Source organism: Corythoichthys intestinalis, chromosome 4 (genome assembly GCF_030265065.1).
Source record: "Corythoichthys intestinalis isolate RoL2023-P3 chromosome 4, ASM3026506v1, whole genome shotgun sequence".
Taxonomy (NCBI): Eukaryota; Metazoa; Chordata; class Actinopteri; order Syngnathiformes; family Syngnathidae; genus Corythoichthys; species Corythoichthys intestinalis.
This window is the reverse complement of record NC_080398.1, coordinates 38291759-38314848: the sequence shown is the minus strand read 5'-3', so window position 1 is coordinate 38314848 and position 23090 is coordinate 38291759. Positions and strand designations below refer to the sequence as shown.

Genomic DNA, 23090 nt, shown 5'->3' with positions numbered 1-23090 from the left:
CCTCTCCTTGCTAAGTTAATGGTACCTCGATGTGCGTTTGTGTGGAAATTTAGTTCACGAACAACGGGGAAAAAACTATTCACCTTCTCACCGAATCAAGAAAAACTCTTTACACGGCCATTAGAATTCCCCCTGTCCTGTAAATGGGTCAGTTGACAGAAGGACTGTTATTGTTGTGGTAATGTAGTACTTATGAGGGTCAAATAAAAAGAAAAAAGGAGGGCTACGACGGCGGTCTGAAACCCGCGGCTCTTGGGCCGCATGCGGCTCTTTAGTGCTGCTTCGGAGCTTTTTTTTTTTTCTTAATGGAAAAATATGGGGGAGGGAAATATATTTTTTGTTTTAATAGGATTTCTAGGAGGACAAACATGATACAAACATTCTTTCAATTCATTAATATTGTAATGAAGTTAAACTTGTGGTGTCATCGTACAACAGAGTAGTCACGTGGTGCGCTATAGGATCCACTGCAGGGAAAATAAACATTTAATCATGAAGGCTAATTATGTATTTCTAGCCAACTTAGTCATTTTTATAGTAGGCTAATATAGCTAGTATTGATAATTATAAGGCTTGTACAAGGCTTTTAATTTTTTGCTGCTCCAGACATACTGTATCAGTTTTTTTTGGGGGGGGGGGGGGGGGGGTCAAATATGGCTCTTTTCAACAGTTTGCCAACCCTGAGTCACTACGAGATGTAAGTCGTACTATTGCTACGAGAAAAAAAGTCGCATTATTACATAGGGTAACGTAGCTGTACTCAGCAACGCATTTTACATACATGTACCGTAGCTGAGAGCTATAACATTAGCCTAGCTAATGAAATATTTCAAATATATCGTTGTTATGGTTCTTCTTGGGGGGGAAAAAATAATGAAAAAAAAAAAAAATTCGCCGTGGCATGACATGGTGTGGCTGTCCGACTCCGATGCAGCCCACCACCACAGTTTCAAAAAATCCTATGGTCAGAGACCCTCCCACCACAGTCTCCTAAAATCCTGTGGGAAACACTGCCTCGACACACGATCGCTTCGACGCACGATCTTTTCGACGTAAAGTTTGACTCGTCATTTGTTTCCACATCCGACGACATGCTCTAAATATGACGATCTATGACACCGCTGCAGTTTCTTTGTTTTCCCGCAAGATGGACGCATGGCAGATTTTCTTGTGAGAGAAATCAACACGGGTTCTCACAATGTTAGTGCAGGTGGTAAAAAAAAAGGAAGCGTACCGTTACCACTGACATGAAGAGAGATATGATAGAAAAATATGAGCGTGGGGTGTGCAACCGTGATATGGCTTGCTCAACAATAAATTTGTAGACGGTCTATTTCCGTTCGCCAGTCTTTACTTTTGCAACACAACACGCCTAGTGGCCCCCGCAGCAAGTGAACAAAAGTGAAACTATCAAGTCAGCCACGCGGTGCGTTCAGGTAGGAGCAAAAAAAGTCTGCTACATTAGAACCCGATTCGTTACATTACTACAGGTATTATTATTATTAGGGCCCGAGCACTAAGCGTGCGAAGGCCCTATAGACCCTACTCACATGACGTCACAACCACGCCCCCGCGCCATATTGTCCGTCAACTCGTCACTTTTGATGCATTACCGCTACGTAAATTCCTCCTATTATGGCGTGTTTTTCTGCTCGTTAACATTAATAATCAAAATGGTGAAGGCGTGTGTGGCGGTCGGTTGCAATAACAGAGAAGATAGACGGAGAGACTTGAAGTTCTACCGGATTCCGAGAGACCCGGAGAGGAGAGCGAGATGGGCTGCTGCAATTCGACGAGAAAACTGGGCTCCAAACGATTACCACAGATTATGTAGTAGTCATTTTATATCTGGTAAGATGCATTTAATATATATTAAGAGGGTTTTGGGCTGACAACCACAATTAAGATCATTGCTAGGCTAATCACAGACAACATACACTCAGACGTTGTGAATGAACTACCTGAAAATATATAATTATAAGGGGATAATAAGACAGTTGTCATACAATTAATTTACAATTTCACTATTTAGGTCAAAAGCCAAAAAATAAATTCAACTAGGGACAATCTGGAGTAGTGCTATCGCACTTCATATTTATTACATATTATATATGTATGTAGTGAGAGTGCTATCGCTAAACCATATAAACATTAAAAGCCCTAGCTCCATTGACAAATGACATGAAATACATTAGACTTGACAGTGGATGTTAGCAAGAACAAAAGATTTTGAATTGAAAATTTCGTAACTCACCTTCCCGAGCACAAGATAGATTCCTGCCGAATTTTCGTGGACGAGGACCTGTTTCCCCCAACCAGCAACGAAGTATTTATAAGCCTCCAAGCTCTTAAAGTTTTTCAAACTTTCGTGAGAATAGGCTGATTTTGTGTGGACAATATAGTTGTAAATATCAGGGAAGCAGATGTCAGGCAGAGACGGCGGAGACAGCGGGTCGAAAAACATCGATTTAGGCATCAAATATGGATCTGGCGAATGGATAAACTAAAGCTTTTCCACATAACGCCTTTTATGCAACGCATCCAATGAGTTTACAGCGTCAGATAACACCGGAGCTTCCATGAATTGCTCTATAAATTGCACGACTAATTGAAACCATTAAGAATAGGGCTAAAAAATGATGGACAATATGGCGGCCGGATACAGCGACACGTCATTTTATGACGTAGGTGAGCAGGGCCTATTGCAATGCAAAGGATTTTTTTTCTCGGCAAATGAAAATGGCCAATTTGGAGGCCTGAACATGCTCGAAAACTCACCAAAATGAAGTAACTTCGTATGTGGAGGTACCACTGTACTATTGCACCAGAGAACTAATTTAAATCGCCATCTGTGTTAGGGTAAACCATCAGGTATTACTGCCAAGAACATGGTTACATTTAGACCCGATATGATGCCAGTGCTTTCTCTGCCGCTATAGGAACCTGGTCCGATTGAGGCTGCTTGCATAGATAGTTTCCAAAGCATTGTCCTACTTGCTGCTAAGGAGATCGACAAGAGAATTGATGACATGTTCAAGCGTGGTAAGTCCTGTAAATATGTGTGTGGTGGGGGGGCAAGTTTGTAGTGTTTACTTTGTAATCGCTGTATTCACGGCTATTTTTAACACAAAGTTGCCATTTCTGATCGGTTGGAAAATTTGACAGAACACCGGGCACATGAAGAGGGCAATAAGCCGAGTATAGTGCTCTCCCGGCGTGGGGATGTGCGACAAGCCGCCGGTCGTCGGCCGAGGGGACAAGGAGCATGTCAGCCACAAAATGCAAGCCACCTACATATTAAAATGATCTCAGTATTTGACATAATACAAAACACGGTGTTTACTCATTTCCTCGTAAGTCACATGGTCCCACAGTAGTAGGGCTTGTTTTGGCCAATATCCACCGGTGAATGGGAACCTTTTGAAACCCCAAAAAGGCGCACACGCCTCTCCCTCATACAGCAAGATTTTTCTGCAGCCGTTTGGCTGGCGTGATGAGAAAAATAAACGTATTAATCCGCAAAAACAGCTGAATCCTTCTCATACAACAGTATTGCTGTATAGTGAAGAGGACTCCTTCCTCCGTACACGTCACAACGCCCTCTTTCTCAACTCAAGACTGTTGCCGGAAGTCACTCATATTCATGGCGTGGGATTAAAAAAACTAAATGAATATAGCGATCGCTTCCACACACATCCAAGCGGTCCATTTCATTCAGGAGCATAAAATACCCCGTGTATTATGAAATAAACATGCTTTTTCGTGTCACAAGCACTATAAATACTACAATTTCGCGATCTTGCAATCCTCGCGTGAACCGATCGAGCCGCTCCACAGACGCGCTCCTCGTAAAACGCGTCCTATGGAAATTGACGGCGAGCATCACTGTTGCGTTGTCGCGGCGGCATCGCTTACACGACGTTGACGTTTTGGGTGTGTTACCGGGTTTACATGTACACCCGTGAGAGGTCCTTGATGATAAGCATTTACCCACAGACACCCAATGGCCTATCAGATTGAATCATTTAGATTCATATGTCTGGCATTTAAACTAGGACCAGTCGGTCAAGTATTAACCAGGTTCCACTTTTGGAGAGGCAGGCAGGACGAACCAACTAAAATACAGCGTATCACAAAAGTGAGTACACCCCTGGCATTTCTGCAGATATACTTAAATATTTTTTCATGGGACAACACTGACAAGATGACACTTTGACACAATGAAAGTACCCGGTAGTCTGTGTGTAGCTTACATAATAGTGTTCAATTATTTCCCCTTCAATACATAGCCATTAATATCTAAACCCCTGGCAACAAAAGTGAGTACAACCCTTAGAAACTACATCCCTAAATGTCCAAATTGAGTACTGCTTGTCATTTTCTTTCCAAAATGTCAGATTCTTTAGTGCTACTAGGTGTGCATAGGGAGCAGGTGTGTTCAAATTTGTAGTGCAGCTCTCACACTTTCTCATACTGCTCACTGAAAGTTCCAACATGGCACCACATGACAACGAACTCTCTGAAGATCTTAGAAGATGTATTGTTGCGCTACATGAAGATGGCCGAGGCTACAACAAGATTGCCAACACCCTGAAACTTAGCTGCAGCACATTGACTAAGATCATCCAGCGTTTTAAAAGAGCAGGGTCCACTCAGGCCTGGGTTGGTCGTCCAAAGAAGCTGAGCGCGCGTGCTGAGCGTCACATCCAAATGCTTTCTTTGAAAGATGGTCGCAGGAGTGCTGTCAGCATTGCTGCAGAGATTGAAGAGTGCCTGTTAGTGCTCAGACTATACGCCACACTCTTCATCAAATTGGTGTGCCTGGCTGTCACCCCAGGAGGAAGACGGTACACAAGAAAGCCCGGAAACAGTTTGCTGAAGACACGTCAACAAAGCACATGGATTACTGGAGCCATGCCCTATGGTCTGATGAGATGAAGGTTAATTTGTTTGGTTCCGATGGTCTCAAGCATGTCTGGCGGCGACCAAGTGAGGAGTACAAAGTTAAGTGTGTCATGCCCAGTCAAGCCTGGTGGTGGGAATGTCATGGTCTGAGGCTGCATGAGTGCTGCAGGTGTTGGAGAGTTGCATTCCATAGAGGGAAACATGAACTCCATCATGTACTGTGAAATACTGCAGCAGAGCGTGATCCCCTCCCTCCAGAAACTGGGCCGTAGGGCAGTGTTCCAGCATGACAATGACCCCAAACACACCTCCAAAATGACCACTGCTTTACTGAAGAGGCTGAGTGTAAAGGTGATTGATTGGCCAAGCATGTCTCCAGACTTGAACCCAATAGAACATCTTTGGGGGATCCTCAAGAGGAAGGTGGAGGTGTGCAAAGTCTGAAATAGCCGGCAGCTCCGCAACGTCGTCATGGAGGAGTGGAAGAGCATTCCAGTGGCAACCTGTGAAGCTTTGGTCAACTCCATGCCCAGGAGAGTAAAGGCAGTTCTGGATAATAGTGGTGGCCACACAAAATATTGACAGTTGACATGTTGTATGTTAATATTGACAACTTTCACTAAGGTTTACTCACTTTTGTGGCCAGGGGTTTAGATATTCATGGCTATATTTTGAGGGCAAATAAATGAATTCTATTATGTATGCACACAGACTACTTTTCATTGTGTCAAAGTGCCATTTTGTCAGTGTTGTCTGATGAAAAGATATGGCGGAAAACACTCAGGGGACTTGAAGTTCCGCTCTGAGACCCCCAATTTAGCCAACTTTCAAAATTGTCCGATATGTATGTGTGATACATCATTGGAAAGCTTAAAATCTCACTTTTCTGGGGGAAGAAAATTTTTGAGCAGGAGGGCATTAAAAAAAAAAAAAAAATTAAACAGCAAAACCCTATCTGGAGGTGAGAGCACGCGAGAACAGAATTACAGACGCCATGACTTTAACGAGATATTATCGCGTACCGACTTTGTTTCGATCCAAAAACTCCATGTAGCATGTATCACTGAGTGTCAAGACACAGCTGTGAATGGCCACAACTGGATTTTTTGTGGTTTTTATGGGTGAAACATGGTCATATAACAAGGGTCGCGATGCAGAAATCGCAGACATCAAGGAGTGGTCGAGATTTTCTTTTTCATATATTTACCCTTTTAAACGTTTTTTTTTTTCAACTTTTTTTGTTTGGATCAATTATTCATCATCTAACATATCGGAGAAAATGTGACAGTAACAAAAAAAATACAATTAAGCGCTAGTTATGAGGTAGATATCCGTGACTTTTTTACAGACGGCATTTTTTTCATTGTGACATAATTTGTTTAAAACTTTAAAATATGTGAGTGAATAATTTTTTAAAGTCGTTTTTATTTTTTTAAACGAAATATGGGACCTCAATGAATGATTCTAAGCTAAAAACGACAGGCATTTTGAATAATAAATATGATTACCGTATTTTTCGGACTATAAGTCGCACCTGAGTATAAGTCGCACCAGCCATAAAATGCCCAACGAAGAGGAAAAAAACATATAAGTCGCACCGGAGTATAAGTCGCATTTTTGGGGGAAATTTACTTGATAAAATCCAACACATAGAACAGATATGTCATCTTGAAAGGCAATTTAAAATAAAAATATAATAGAGAACAACATGCTGAATAAGTGTACAGTATGATAATGTTACATGATGCATGAACAACGAAATGCTAACGTGGCCGGTATGATAACGTAACATCGTTTTTAAGTTATTCAGATAACTATAGCATAAAGAACATGCTAACAAGTTTACAAAACCATCAGTGTCACTCCAAAACACCAAAATAACATGTGAAATTATATAATAATGTGTTAATAATTTCGCACATAAGTCGCTGCTGAAAATAACATGTGAAATTATATAATAATGTGTTAATAATTTCGCACATAAGTCGCTGCTGAGTATAAGTCGTACCCCGAGCAAAATTATGAGAAAAACTGCGACTTATAGTCCGAAAAATACGGTAATTACTTTTGTTTAATGGCTGGGTTGAAACAAAAGGGGTTGCGCGACGTCTGTAAACTGGAGTTTTCAGGGTAAAACGGACAAATTAAAACTAGTTCGGGGGCTTAATGTGCCATGAATCTGCTATGACAGCATATAGAGATATTGTTCTATCAAACACAACAGTTGTTTTTGCTTAAAATACAGCAGTTTCTTTTAAAGAGGAGTGCAAGAGCAGAAACTGCCTTTTCAGTCTTGTCTGTGTTTTCCGCCATATACTTAAAGAGCATACGACATGAGAAAAAAATGTCTTAAATGGCATTATTATTTGAATTAGAATCATATTTTGAGACGATTCGACTGTATACAACAATTTAGCAAAGCACAGATGACGAGAAATTAGTTTTTTAATCTGCTGGTTAGCCACGCCTACCATTATAGGGCTTTAGCGTCCCCAACAGGTGGATGACGTCAGCGGTAGACTGGGCTCATCGGTTTTACTATTCAGCCCATTGAGGGGGAATTATTCAGAACGAGGAAAATGCGACAAAGAGAGCCGCAAAATGTCATTGTTTCAGTCTCTCTACTCCAATATTTTTGCAGGATATTCTTTTTACCCAAGTATTTTTCCCCAATAGCTATATAAATGGCTTGAGAAGGACCAGTCAGCCCGTCGAGGGGGAACTATTCACAACGAGGAAAACGCGACGAAAAGAGCGGCAAAATGTCATTGTTTCTGTCTCTTTACTTCAATATTTTTACAGGATATTCTTTTTATCCAAGTATTTTCCCCAATTGCTAAATAAATGGCATGGTCATGACAAATAACAGTCTTGTGCTGAATGGAATATGAAATAATAAAAATGCATTTATTCAGGACGACATGGCAAAATTACTCCATAATGGTCAAAACTGTCGACTTCACCTTTACTGTCGCAGCTCCCGAATGATATTTTATGACACCTAAATCGGACATATGTCATTTCCCTTCCCCGGCTTCGGAGAATGTAAACAAACCAGAAAGCGTGACAGCTAGCCGACATGCTAACCCGAACCGAGTGATGTTTCAAAGTCTTCGAAGCGGAAAATCACACATAACTATCCTGGATTATTTGACATGACGACCCGGTTGTCGATTGACGCCCGGCGGAGAGCACTTTACAGTTCGTTCCCCGGAGGAGGTTGGCTGGAGTTGTTGTGCAGCTAACGTGCTGCTGCTAATGAGCATTAGGAGAGCTTTTTACATGCCTATCAATGATCAAACGTAAGTAGTCCATCATTTAAAGGAAGTTTGTAGTGTTTACTTTGTAATCGCTGTATTCGTATTTGACATAATACAAAACAAGATGTTTACTCACTTCCTCGTAAGTCCAATGGTCCCACAGTAAATATCCACGGTGAATGGGAACCTTTTGAAGCTCCAAAAAGGCGCATACGCCTCTCCCTCATACAGAATGATTTTTCTGCAGCCGTTTGGCTGGCGTGATGCGAAAAATAAATGTATTAATCCGCAAAATCAGCTGAATCCTTCGTCCTCATACACAACAGTACATTGTAGCTTGAAGAGGACGTCTTCTACCGTACACGTCACAGCGCCCTCCTCCTCAATGAAAGACCGAAGCTGGAAGTCACTCATTTTCATGGCGCGGGATTCAAAAAACTAAATAAAAATAGTAGGGCTGTCAAAATTATCGCGTTAACGGGCGTTAATTAATTTTTTTAATTAATCCCGTTAAAATATTTGACGCAATTAACGCACTATGCCCGCTCAGACAGATTTAAATGTCAGTACAGTGAAGGGCCAACTTGTTAATTGTGTTTTATGGAGTTTTTCCGCCCTCTGCTGGCGCTTGGGTGTGACTTGCATATGTTATGTGGCGTAATGTCGCCCTCTGCTGGCGATTCAGTGCAGCGGATTATTTGGGTTTCGGCGCGCTTTTCTGACGTGATTATATGCGACGTGAACTCACACTAATAGACAGTGCTATTCAGACCAGCTAACGTCCGCATCCAGTATTCAGTGGCAGTTCTCATAGCCCCATCACACTGTTTGTGTCTAATACATGCATCGCTTGTGAGTTATATTCCTCCTTTGTTTATATTCATGAGCATTAGATAGTTATTGATGATGTATATTTGAATTTGTTCACATATATGGTTAAATGCAGTTACATTGTTAGATGCTTGTGAGCTAATTGGCTAGTGCTACTGCTCAAATGGACACGTGTGTGTACATTTTATGTTATTTTGTGATTTATGCAAGTTATTGACACATTGCCCTGTTATTTTCAGTTTTACAAAAATACAAGAAACGTGCTCCTGTCAAAAAGAGATAACTTCAGTAAAGCCCATGCAACTTTGCCACACCGTCTGATTTCTTTTTGGAACTTATGTTCGCTATCTGTCAATTTGTGTACTCACACACATTGAGGACAGAATAGGGCTACTAGTTTATTTTTTGATTGAAAATTTTACAAATTTTATTAAAACGAAAACATTAAGAGGCGTTTTAATATAACATTTTATCCATGGATCACTTTAACAGAATGTTAATAATGTTAATGCCATCTTGTTGATTTATTGTTATAATAAACAAATACAGTCCTAATGTACCGTATGTTGAATGTATATATCCATCTTGTCTTTCCATTCCAACAATAATTTACAGAAAAATATGGCATATTTTAGAGATGGTTTGAATTGCGATTAATTGCGATTAATTACGATTAATTAATTTTTAAGCTGTAATTAACTCGATTAAAAATTTTAATCGTTTGACAGCCCTAAAAAATAGCGATCGCTTCCACACACATCCAAGCGGCCCATATCATTCAGGGGCATAAAATACCGCGTGTATTATGAAATAAACATGCTTTTTCGTGTCACAGGCACTTTAAATATCTGCAGAAATGCCTGGGGGGTACTCACTTTTGGTGATACACTGTAGCTTGAAAAAGACATTCTTGTAAAATGGGCATTAAAGATCAATTATACATTCTATTTTCTTGTATTCGCTCGTATGAGAAAGACATTGGCATTGTTGTAACTTTTTTTTGTAGGCAAACAAGATGAGAGCGAACCATTTTTTGGACCAATGTGTCAGCTGGAGAGTGACATCAGGCCTATGATCGAGGCTGAAGTCAGACTTCAGATCCACTTCACAAACAAGAATAGACTCGCCTCTTCAGTGTCAGCTAATTTGCTTCACACAGATGGGTACTACGACCTGTAAAGTGCTGAATATCCATTCTTTAAAAAGTGCTTTCATTGAGCAATGTTAAATCATGTTTGTCTGACATGCAAACAATAGTCATTCTAATGGCAATATGTATTTACAAACCGCCCATGGCATTTTAGTCACGTCATCCAGAAAACTGAAAACCTATTGGTTGAATTGATCTCAGGTGTTTGTGCTAATGGTAGTATTTTGTTAGATGTTTGGCCATTGTCTGGCACTTCAGCAACAGAATTGGCAGAGGAGAATATGAATCTATGGATATTTGATGTCTTTTCCCCCTCTTTGAAAGATTTCACCAAATTGCACAGGTGATGGTGGCAGGGGAATTTCAATTACAGTGGGGCAAATAAGTATTTAGTCAACCACTAATTGTGCAAGTTTCCCACTTGAAAATATTAGAGAGGCCTGTAATTGTCAACATGGGTAAACCTCAACCATGAGAGACAGAATGTGAAAAAAACAGAAAATCACATTGTTTGATTTTTAAAGTATTTATTTGCAAATCTTGGTGGAAAATAAGTATTTGGTCTATACCAAAAGTTCAATTCAATACTTTGTTATGTACCCTTTGCTGGCAATAACGGAGGCCAAACGTTTTCTGTAACACTTCACAAGCTTTTCACGCATTGTTGCTGGTATTTTGCCCCATTCCTCCGTGTAGATCTCCTATAGAGCAGTGATATTTTGGGGCCGTCGTTGGGCAACACGGACTTTCAACTCCCTCCTCACCCCGTGGCGTCAAAATGACAACAAGAACGGTGAGCAAAAATCTCAGAACCACACGGGAGGACCTATTGAATGACCTACAGAGAGCTGGGATCACAGTAACAAAGGCTACTATCAGTAATACAATGCGCCGCCAGGGACTCAAATCCTGCACTGTCAGACGTGTCCCCCTGCTGAAGAAAGTACATGTCCAGGCCCTTCTGCGGTGCGCTACAGAGCATTTGGATGATCCAGAAGAGGACTGGGAGAATGTGCTATGGGCAGATGAAACCAAAATAGAACTTTTTGGTAGAAACACAGGTTCTTTTGTTTGGAGGAAAAAGAATACTGAATTGCACCATACCCACTGTCAAGCGTGGGTATGGTTTGGGTGAAAATCTCCTATCAGCAAAGGCATTTAAGATGAGACATGGCTGGGTCTTTCGGCATGACAATGATCCCAAACACGCAGCCGGGGCAATAAAGGAGTGGCTTCGTAAGAAGCATTTCAAGGTCGTGGAGTGGCCTAGCCTGTCTCCAGATCTCAACCCCATAGAAAATCTGTGGAGGGAGTTGAAAGTCTGTGTTGCCCAACGACAGCCCCAAAACATGCTCTAACGGAGATCTGCATCGAGCAATGGGCCAAAATACCAGCAACAGTGTGTGAAAAGCTTGTGAAGAGTTACAGAAAACGTTTAGCCTCCATTATTGCCAACAAAGGGTACATAACAAAGTATTGAGATGAGCTTTTGGTATTGACCAAATACAGTACTTATTTTCCACCATGATTTGCAAATAAATTCTTTAAAAATCAAATAATGTGATTTTCTGGTTTTTCCACATTCTGTCTCTCATGGTTGAGGTTTACCCATGTTGACAATTACAGGCCTCTCTAATATTTTCAAGTGGGAGAACTTGCACAATTAGTGGTTGACTAAATACTTATTTGCCCCACTGTAGGTGTAGACAATTAGTTATTCAAGGAAACCAAATCAGTGATTTACACCTAGTGGAGGAAAGCTTATTCTGTCCTTTGGATAAACCGTTCTTTTCCTCTTCAGTTTTCTGCAGCATATTCGACAGTATATAAAGTCTATTGTCGAAGTCATTGTCGAAGATGAGCGGAAGAAGCAGGAGGCACATCAGGCCTACTTGGGAAGGAAAGAGGAACTCCTTCAGCTCATTCAGTGGGAAGAATATAAGCAGGCTTTGGAGACGGTAAAACACAACATATTTACTCTTACGTCAACAAAACGGAATATTTTTTGTCCTATTTTTGATATAGGACACAGTCACACATTAAAACATGCGCACTTTTATGCCAAAATATTTTGTCTTTATTGAACGGCACCTGCTGTTGATGTACGAGTATTTGACATTTCTCTGTTCGCTGTTGTTAATTGCAACAACTCAAGTTTTAAACTGTTATTTTGTATTTGGGTTCAGGGATTAAACACTATTTTTGCTCTCAGTTTAAAATGTATCAGTTATTTCCATTTCACTAAATTTGCGCTGTTGACATTGCAGTGTAAAATGAGGTTTGCTTAAAGTGCGTACGACAGGAGAAAAAAAGTCTTAAATAGCATTATTATGTGAATTAGAATCATATTTTGAGACGATTCGACAATATACAACAATATAGCAAAGCGCAGAAATCGCGAGAAATTAGAAACGAGAACGAGAAATTAAGTCTTTTAATCTGCCGGTTAGCCACGCCTACCATTATAGGGCTCTAGCGTCCCCAACAGGTGGATGACGTCAGAGTATTCAGCCCATTGAGGGGGAATTATTCAGAACGAGGAAAACGCGATGAAGAGAGCCGCAAAATGTCATTGTTTCAGTCACTCTACTCCAGTACTTTTCCCCAATAGCTAAATAAATGGCATGGTCATGACAAATAACAGTCTTGTGTAAATGGAATAGGAAATAATAAAAATAAATATATTCAGGACGACATGGCAAAATTACTCCATAATGGTCAAAACTGTCGAGTTCACCTTTACTGTCGCACCTCCTGAACGATATTTTATGTCACCTAAAATGGGCTTATGTCATTTCCCTTCCCCGGCTTCGGAGAATGTAAACAAACCAAGAGGCTTGACAGCTAGCTGACACGCTAACCCGATCCGAGTGATGTTTCAAAATAGGGTTGTTCCGATTATGTTTTTTTGCTCCCGATCCGATCCCGATCGTTTTAGTTTGAGTATCTGCCGATCCCGATATTTCCCGATCCGATTGCTTTTTTTTTGCTCCCGATTCAATTCCAATCATTCCTGATAATTTTTCCCGATCATATACATTTTGGCAATGCATTAAGAAAAAAGTGAATAAAACTTGGACGAATATATACATTCAACATACAGTACATACACAAGTACTGTATTTGTTTATTGTGACAATAAATCCTCAAGATGGCGTTTACATTATTAACATTATTCTTTCTGTGAGAGGGATCCACGGATAGAAAGACTTGTAATTCTTGAAGGATAAATGTGACTTTGTATATTGTGACTAAATATTGTCATCTAGTGTATTTGTTGAGCTTTCAGTAAATGATACTGCAGCCATTCAACCCAAATGCATGATGGGAAGTGCAACCATGACTGTGCGTAGGGGCACCAATTGATATATCTTCTCTGCATTGGTAAAGAACATAGGGTGTTAAGAAAATATTCAACTTCCACCTTTCTTCCTCACATTGCCTCCCACGTTAATTTTAATTGCTGAGAGAGGGAATGTGAGGGTTTAGCCAAATAAAAAAAGGCTCAAAAGCCTGTCAAAATTCTCTCTACGCATTTTACGCTGCGTTTAGCTCTATATATTGGTAAAACGGCGCCTTTATAGATTGAACGCGACAATGCGTGAGTGGGTTGTGCAGCGCATGCGTTAATTATTTAACATGATTAATTAAGAAAAATAATTACTGCCGTTAACGCAATAAATGTGATAGCCCTACTTTAAGCCAAAACTACTCTGGATGAGTGTAAGACATTTTGTCTCTTACGTTATATTAGGGCTGTTAAACGATTAACATTTTTAATCGAGTTAATTACAGCTTAAAAATTAATTAATCGTAATTAATCGCAATTCAAACCATCTCTAAAATATGCCAATTTTTTCTGTAAATTATTGTTGGAATGGAAAGAAAAGACACACGACGGATATATAAATACAACATACTGTACATAAGTACTGTATTTGTTTATTGCAACAAATCCACAAATGGCATTAACATTCTTTCTGTTAAAGTGATCCACGGATAGAAAGACTTGTAGTTCTTAAACAATAAATGTTATTGTTACAAGTTATTGTAATTTTATATTAAAACCCTTCTTCATGTTTTCGTTTTAATAAAATTTGTAAAATTTTCAATCAAAAGTAGAGTTAATATAATAATAATAATAAGAAAAAAAATAATAATAAAAATAGAGTGACCAAAGTCTGAGTTTTACGTGTATTTTGCACAGCTATTTTGATATGGAATGCCAGTTCATTTTGCATTGTTGTTTAACTGTGTGTCAGAATAGGGCCTCATTACTATAGACTGAAGTGCTTTTCTTTTTGTGAACATTTTTTTTTTTTTTGAGAGAGATAAGAATATTATTTTTGTTGTGCTTTCACTAAACGATACTTACATTGGGGAGCACAAGTAATAAGTAATACTTGTTCTCCCCACTGTATGTTTGTTGTGAAGGAGTTGCCAATAAACGGCGCGGTCCAAAGAACTGTGTCCACTCGCCTTTACTGTATAACATATACCTGTACATATCTTACCCAAAATAGAACAAGAAACACATAACTGCCACTAAAAGAAAGAAAACTTACCGAAATATGTGTGGAGCACAAATAGCAATTTGCATTGCATTGTGAATACAGCATAAACGTCTCACAACTACTAATTCTCCCACGTTTAGAAGAAATAACATGAGTATGGAACGGCGCGGCCCCCAGGCGGCCGGTGGCATTCTCTTCACTCTTAATGTCCATAAACGGCCTCATTGTAAACTATTTGAGGCAATATGCGAGATGGTCATTCACCCAAGCGCCAGCAGAGGGCGGCAAAACTCCATAACAACAAGTGAGCTTTTCACTGTCCTGTCATTTAAATCTGTCTGAGCGGGACATCTGCGTTAATTGTGTCAAATATTTTAACGTGATTAAAAAAATAACGCCCGTTAACGCGATAATTTTGACAGCCCTAATACAATTAGAAAACGATTTAAATTAAAAAAAAAAAAATATATATATATATATATATATATATATATATATATATATATATATATATATATATATATATATATATATATATATAAAAGGCATGTCCGATATTTTTTTGCCAATTCCGATACTTTGAAAATGACGTGATCGAACCCGATCGATCGGCACATCTTTATTTCAAAGTCTTCGAAGCGGAAAATCACACATAACTAGCCCGGATCATTTCACTTCACATGACGACTGGGTTGTCGATTGTCTTCACCGATCGGCAACCCGCCCGGCGGCAAACAAGTTAGAGCTCGTCGTTCCCCTGCTGAGGGCAGAGGGCTCGTTTGCGGGGAAGCAGCTGGACAATGACCGCCTGACAAACCGGCCGACGTCGAAGGTGGGTGTAGCTGCCAAATGGTTAACACGAATATGGCAAAATAATGCATTACTACAAGGCGAAGTCCTAAACAGCGAGAGACTCATAGGAGGGCGACTGCAGTTGATATGCAGCTAACATGACAATATGTGTATGAGGAGAGCTTTTTACATGCCCATCCATGATCAAATGTAAGTAGTCCTTTATTTAAAGAAAGTTTGTAGTGTTTACTTTGTAATCGCTGTATTCATGGCTATTTTTAAAATAGCAATTTCTGATGGGTTGGAAAATTTGACAGAACACCGGGCACATGAAGAGGGCAGTAAGCTGAGTATAGTGCTCTCCCGGCGGGGGGATGTGCGACAAGCCGCCGGTTGTCGGCCGAGGGGACAAGGAGCATGTCAGCCACGAAATGCAAGCCACCTACATATTAAAATGATCCCAGTATTTGACATAATACAAAACATGATGTTTACTCTCTTCCTCATAAGTCCCATGGTCCCACAGTAGTAGGGCTTGTTTTGGCCATTATCCACCAGTGAACGGGAACCTTTTGAAACCCCAAAAAGGCTCACAAGCCTGCAAGATTTTTCTGCAGCCGTTTGGCTAGCGTGATGCGAAAAATAAACGAATTAATACGCAAAATCAGCTGAATCCTTAGTCCTTCTAATACAACAGTATGGCTGTATAGTGAAGAGGACTCCTTCTCCCGCACACGTCACAGTGCCCTCTTCCTCAATGCAAGGCCGAAGCCGGAAGTCTGGCATTTTCGTAACGCGGGATTCAAAAAATTGAATAAATATATCAATCGCTTCTTCACACATCCAAGTGGTCCATTTCATTCAGGAGCATAAAGTACTGCGTGTATTACGAAATAAACATGCTTTTTCATGTCACAGGCACTTAAATATTGTTACTATAATATTACAAAGGTTTCCCTGAGGATTTTTTTGAAGCTCTGCTGGTGGGCTGCATCAAGAGTCCAACAGCCACAGCATGTGCCGCGGCAAAATTGCAAATTCATATCATGACAAATGGGACAGGGCTGATGTTATAAAGTACTTGACATCTGAATGATAATACCTGAACCGTCCTAATCACTGTGCAGGCACTCTCAAGCAATGACCCCAGGTTGGTCAGTGTGGTCTGCAAGAGATTGTTGGAATTGAATATTTACAACACCTCTACCCGCCAAATCGAGCCACTCTACATGCTGACGATCATCGCGGCACTGTCAAAGAACCTCGTAATGGACAGCAATTACCAGGACAGGTGAGATCAAGCCACAATACCAGCACTGCCAGATAATTGGACTTATTTCTAGTAGATTTCCAATGGAAACAATGTAATTGAACTAGTTTTAAGGAAGTGTGTTTTTGCAGTGATGTTCAGTTATGTGAATACGGTATTTGATAACAACCGCGGAAGTGGAAACTAAACTTACTGAGAAGTAGGAGTGGGAACCTCAGGGCACCTCACGATACAATTCGCAAGACAAGGCTCACGATAACGATGATCTCACGATATCACAATAGAGCAATTATCAATATATTGGTCAGAAATTTGATACATGATACTCTACGATATAATTGTTGAAACGAAAAAAATATATATTTCAAAATAGAAAGAGTACTGTTTAAAGCTGTAGTATGAACTAATTTCTTCACATGCCAAATAGGGTCACAAGTAAAGTAATTAAACATTGTCCACCAAATAAAGCATGAAAAAATAATTTATATGTTGTATATTTGACAAAATAATCGCGTTTCCGAAGTTCAAGCCTGAAAGGGGACGAACCCGGAAGTGATACGTCACACCGGGAACAGCGTTGGCAGCTCCATACATACGGCCGCCATACAAAGCCCTTCAAACAATGATTCAAACAGCGATATAAGCGATAGACCGAGCGCAAGGGAGGAGATCCAGGTTTTTGAGGAGTTGGAGGAAGAAGAGGAGCTTGGAATTTTATGTTGGATCTAACATGTATTAGCCAGACGCTAATCAGAATGCAAACACTGTGCCTAGACTACCTGACATGGAATAGATACAAGACCCATCGAGATTACAACATTGGTCAAATATAGGCTTTTATTATTTTTATGATTTCAAGATGCAGGCATTTGCACATAATGTTATGTTTTTGTCTATTTGATGACTTTGTTAAAAAAAATAATCATCAGAAAATAAGAAAACAAAATAATAGCAGACTGCCGCCACATTCGACCGCAAAGTTTTGCTTCTCACCGATCTCCTCCTCGCCTCCCACTCCAGCGTCTCTTAAACGGATTGTGCATAGTGTCTTGTTATGAGCTTTTTGTTTACAAATGTATCGAACACACGACGCGCTGACAACCTTGTCTCTTAATTAACACATGGAGCAGTTCTTATGGAAAAGTTAGAACACAGCTCGGCACAGCTCTCGGCAGGAATTGGCGTCTAATGGCGTGAGGAAATGTAGTTTTTTCACACAAGCGAACAGATTACAAAGCACCACTTCAGTGTTGGCCCGAGACTACATTTCCCATGATTCACTGCGTGACCTGCGCGCTTGCTGATTCGCTGCGAGATTGACTCAATGGCTACGCTAAACCAACACGTTATTTTTCAGCTGTCACCTGTCAGCGGCTCTCATAAAACACAAACTAGAAGCCTATCATGCGATCACCGTGAACGCTGAACCGTCCATAAGCAATGCAATGCTTGAAGCATGAAGGTGGAAATACATAATACAAATACAAATAAATGTGCACAAACTAACCGGCGGTGTGTGTCTCTTACAGCAACGTGACCGTGAATTACCGCGACGCCGACTCGTTTATATGCACATCCACACCCATTTCCCGATTGACAGTGGATTAACCCTTTCGGACATGATCGTAGATGACGCACAATTTAAACACGCTTAACCTAGCGAACGCAACAACAACTATGATCGGGGATTTCCACGAGTTAACTTTCAGCTAACGTCGCTAGCTTATACTGTTCAATTCCACAACAGTAGGCAGCTATGCTTTGACAAAGTCATCAGTCATCTACAGTAGATATCACATGTACGTATATAGAACTAAATGCGAAATGACAGGCACGGCAGCGCTGGCAAATGTATGGAGAACAAGATGCGAAATGATAGACTCGTCGACGTTAGTAAACAGCCGCCATCTTAAAGCAGTGGACTTCTGCGGAAGGCTCCGTTGTAGAAAAAAGTCCCAGCGAACCTATGTAACTTCTTATCTTAAAAAAACTCGTGAATCGGCAAAATCTTGACTCGAATCTTTAAATGATGAACCATTTGAAAACTTTCACATGGTCGAAAGTAGACAGAAGGGAACTATTGCAATAACTGGAGCAATTTTAACAACTTTTTTAACTTAAGGTTGATTCACAACTAGTGATGCACGATAATGCATTTTTCAGCCGATGCCGATAATTTCCTCCTCGTTCCAACCGAGAACCGATAATGTCAAGCCGATAATTCTATTAAAAGATTTATGTAAAATTGTAAAGTATACACAAGAGAAGATATTACTGTGCAAAAATCTGAGTGCTCTTTTTTCAACATCAAATGTGGACAAGTAGTAAATTCCAACATCTAAATAAAGACATTGTCTGTGTAATGGTAAACGTTTGGCAACAATTACTTACAGAGTGAATACCTAAGTTGCACAAAAATGGCTTTAAAAGTAAGCCATTCCTAACGTATAACATTACTACACAGCAAAAACACAACTCCTTAAAACTAGTGAAATTCCCTTGTTTTCAGTGTAAATCTATTGGAAATAAGTGAAATTAACTGCCAGCACTTTAAGTGTATTTCACTCAAGATTTTTTGAAGAAAAATAGCCAGCTGAAATTAGGCTTAACAGCCTTACTTTAAGCAATAAATTGTTATACATAATCCTAAAAAAAACAAAAAACTTGTCAGAAATGTTCTTTATTCAAGAGTATGTATGGTTCAAAACATTATTTGAAAGCAATTTTTTCTCGATTTAGGTGTAAAATGACCTTATTTGTGTAGATGTTTGGGCTTGATAAGAACAAATGGCAATATTTAGTTCAAGTAAGTGGAATAATCTGGTGCATTCATCTGTCAACTAGTCTTTAACACTCAAAAAAAGATGGGGGAAATTATTTGACTAGATTTAAGAAGAATGATCGGATTAAGACGTCATAAATTTAAAGCGTACTGAATGCATTACTGACTGGATGACTTCTTTGTGTGGTTTGGTGCATGTTACAATTATTAACTAACCACTGCGCCGTCATGATAAACATGCTTACTTGACATCACTTGTCCAAATGTCCATGGTTAAATTGATGTGATCGGCATGTCTTTCACGAAGAGTCGTGGTCGTATAAACTGCATTATTTTTTTCATCCAGAGGTTTAGCTATCGGGTCATTTCGGGAATTTCCTCCCGCCTGTGCCCTTCAGTCCGTCCGGCCGCCAAATTAGCACCCGCGCCAGGCCTCTGTCTTGAACCAAAGTGGCGGCGGCAGCTAAGTTCGTACCGGATAACCGCCCGCCCCGGCCGGCTCGCTGCAGCGTATTCGGTGGATGGCTCTGATCTGCCCGCCCAGGGCGAGGCGGCGGGCTCTGTCGGAAGACAGCTACTTGTGGTGTTTAGCCATAGATGGGAGTTTACCAGCCGCTTTGGGCTGCATTCCCAAACAACCCGACTCCGGGAGGACTGCAGCGTCTCTGTATCGTCACAATTCCCGTAGCTTCCTTTATAGTTTGTGTTTACAATAGCTTTAGCGTTCGCGCTAGCAGCAGCCTCGTATTCGTTCCAAAAATCTTTGTGATGCAGTTTTCAATGGCTGCTGGGTTAGTGGTGTTCAATGAGGACGCTTTCTTTACGCCTCGTGGAACTTCTGCAGTGCATGTTTTGTAGATGGCGAGAGCGTCGTTTATTTCATTTCACACACGGGAAAATAAACGCACGCTAGTGAGAGCGCCTCAACACTGATGTGTAACTCCGCCTCCTCTGTGATGGCGTACTCCTCAGCCCCTCCTCCCACAGGGGCTTCAGAGAGGGGAGGGGTTGAGCAGGCGGCAGTGGAGAAGTGGGGAAAACTGCTCCGGTTGCGCACATTTGGAGGCTAAATCAAGTATATAATTATCGGATTGCATTACCGGTAGTGTTGCACCGATACCATTTTTTGGGCCCGATACCGATACAGATACCTGGCTGTGTAGTATCGGCCGATACCGATACCATTCCGATACCACTCTGTTTGCAAAAAAAAAAAACATTCATAATATATATGCACGTATAAGGGATGCAACGATACAGTTAAGTCACGGTTCGGTACAATTTTCGATAAAATTCAATACATTTAATGCTTTGAAACAGAAAATACAACTGTTAATATATATATATATATATTTTTTGCTACATTATTTGCTAACAAGCAAAAATAACAGTGCCATCATATAAACAAGCATTTTAGTCATAATATTTATGTGCTTACTTCTTACTGATCTGAAGAAATTTTGTATATACTGTAAGTGCTGAGAACAATCTTTACTGTTTGTAAAGTGGGGCACACTGTTGATTACTGCAGCTCTCTTAGCAGCTATATTTAAACATCCTATTTGTGGTCCGAGTCCATCTGTAACATGTGCTGAAGTAACAGTATTTGCAGCATTATCTATAGTCACTGGTATGGATTGATTTGGCCTGCTTAACTTCCATTCAGTCATGGCGGTTTCTAATTCATCAATGTAGTATATGAACTACGTGTCGCTCTGGGCTCACGTAGCTAATGGCATGGGATCTAATGTAGGACATCTAGGTTGCTATTTGATTATATCTAGTATGTGCGCGAGAGTTGGCATTGGCTCAGACATATGACATCTAGGTTGCTATCTGATGATATCTAGTGTGCGTGCATAATATGACAATCGATTTTCATAAACAGGACGTGTTTGAAGTACGGCGCTCTTAATTTGCCACTCATTGTTCATCATGAAACCATGAGTTTGCTTAGTCTCTCACGGTTTTAACGTTTCTGATCCCTTCAGCGCTATTACAGCAAGCGTTAGCTTAAGCATGCTAATCGTTTGTGAATGCCATGTTAAAAAAGCAGCGTAACATCGCGGAAATGCGTTGTAGTGGACATCCTTAATATTGAAGACGAAGGTGTTATTTTCGTTTGGTAATTTCGAGACAAAGACATACAGATGTCATGCATCGGGATTTGGGAAGTTGGCTCACGTGGGGAGGACAGTTCATTTGCGCTAAAGTGATGCCAGTAGATGGTATCGGCGCCCTAAATGTTGGTACTCGTCGATACCGATACCACAAATTCGGGCCGGATCGGCGCCCCCTGCCGATACTGGTATCTGCAACTTTAATTATCGGTTGATTTTTTTTTTTAATCTGTATTATCTGTGTGACGTCATAATTGCCGTTATCGGCCGATGATTATCAGTAACCGATATTATCATTTATCTTTATTCACAACATGAAATGACTTCCAAATATAGCAAAGGAAAGGTTATTATGTTGTTGTTGTGTTTTTTTTTTTTTGGGGGGGGGGGGGGGGTTAAAAAAAAAAAAAAAGAAAAGAAAAACATGAAAGGTAACACCAATTACTTTGCCAAGTAACTAATTACTCATACATTTAGGTAACAGAGTTACTAACTCAATTACTTTTTGGGAGAAGTAATTTGTAACTAATTAATCACTTGTTTTAAAGTAGGATTTACAACACTGACGATGACGCCATGTAACCCTATCGACCTTCCTCTAAACAATGTGTTGTTACCCCTGTACTGTATATCAATGGGTGAGTCGCCTAATTATGGGTAAGTATACAAGGAGAAGTGTGAAACCCCGCCAATTTACTGTCTTGCTGCGGAGGCGAAAGGTTCACTTTTCCATGAAGTCATCGGATGGACATGGTGGGCGATGTGACTATACTGACCAAAGGCCATAGTGACTTTGGTCTTTTAATTATGGATTAAACTATAACGTAATTATAATATATGTTGTTGGGAATCATTCATACCTTAAAATATTACGCAATAATTACCTGACTCCGTTTTAGTGTTATATAAGTTTTACCTTATCACCAAACACTCTTCCAACAATTACGCGTATTCGTTCTGAAAAGAAAGGCGTCAGGAAGCCGGCATTTTCACACACGAGTGGATTTATTCCTAACAAGTAAATCTAATACAGCACTCGGGTCTCAGGTCCCTCTCAGTACAGCCTCGTACTTCTCTGTGTCTATCAGGAGAAGCACACACCCCGAGTTGCCCAAGAATGATTCATACTACACAATATGCAAATACATGTTCCTATCGACTATTGATTGGCTATGTGATCTCTGCAATTATTCTTAGCTTGCTCTGATTGGTTTAAATTCCCCTGCAGGATGGCGGGGTCTTCTCTCTTTATCTCCGGGTGGTCCCTCTCAGTATGCGGGACAGCCGGGTTGTTTTCCCGCCTTTTGAGACAAAAGGGAGCGTCTGCCCCCCTTGTTGTGGTTGACTGTGGGCTTGTTCTGCAAGTCCTGTAATTGTGCCTTCACGCACATCTGTTATGTTATTTCCTGACACTTGTAGGAATGCCTCTGCCTTTACATTTGACTGTTGATTAAAGTTATACATGT

General features: G+C 40.3%; 1 protein-coding gene across 1 annotated transcript in view; it reads left to right on the top strand.

The window, feature by feature from the left end:
• Positions 1 to 23090, top strand: part of LOC130914376 (enhancer of mRNA-decapping protein 4-like) — a 29144-nt gene that overhangs the window by 5738 nt on the left and 316 nt on the right. The window contains exons 4-7 of the mRNA XM_057833494.1: positions 2940 to 3042; positions 10003 to 10159; positions 11948 to 12104; positions 16580 to 16743. Coding sequence (XP_057689477.1) covers positions 2940 to 3042; positions 10003 to 10159; positions 11948 to 12104; positions 16580 to 16743 — 581 coding nt within the window. The remainder of the gene's footprint in view (positions 1 to 2939; positions 3043 to 10002; positions 10160 to 11947; positions 12105 to 16579; positions 16744 to 23090) is intronic.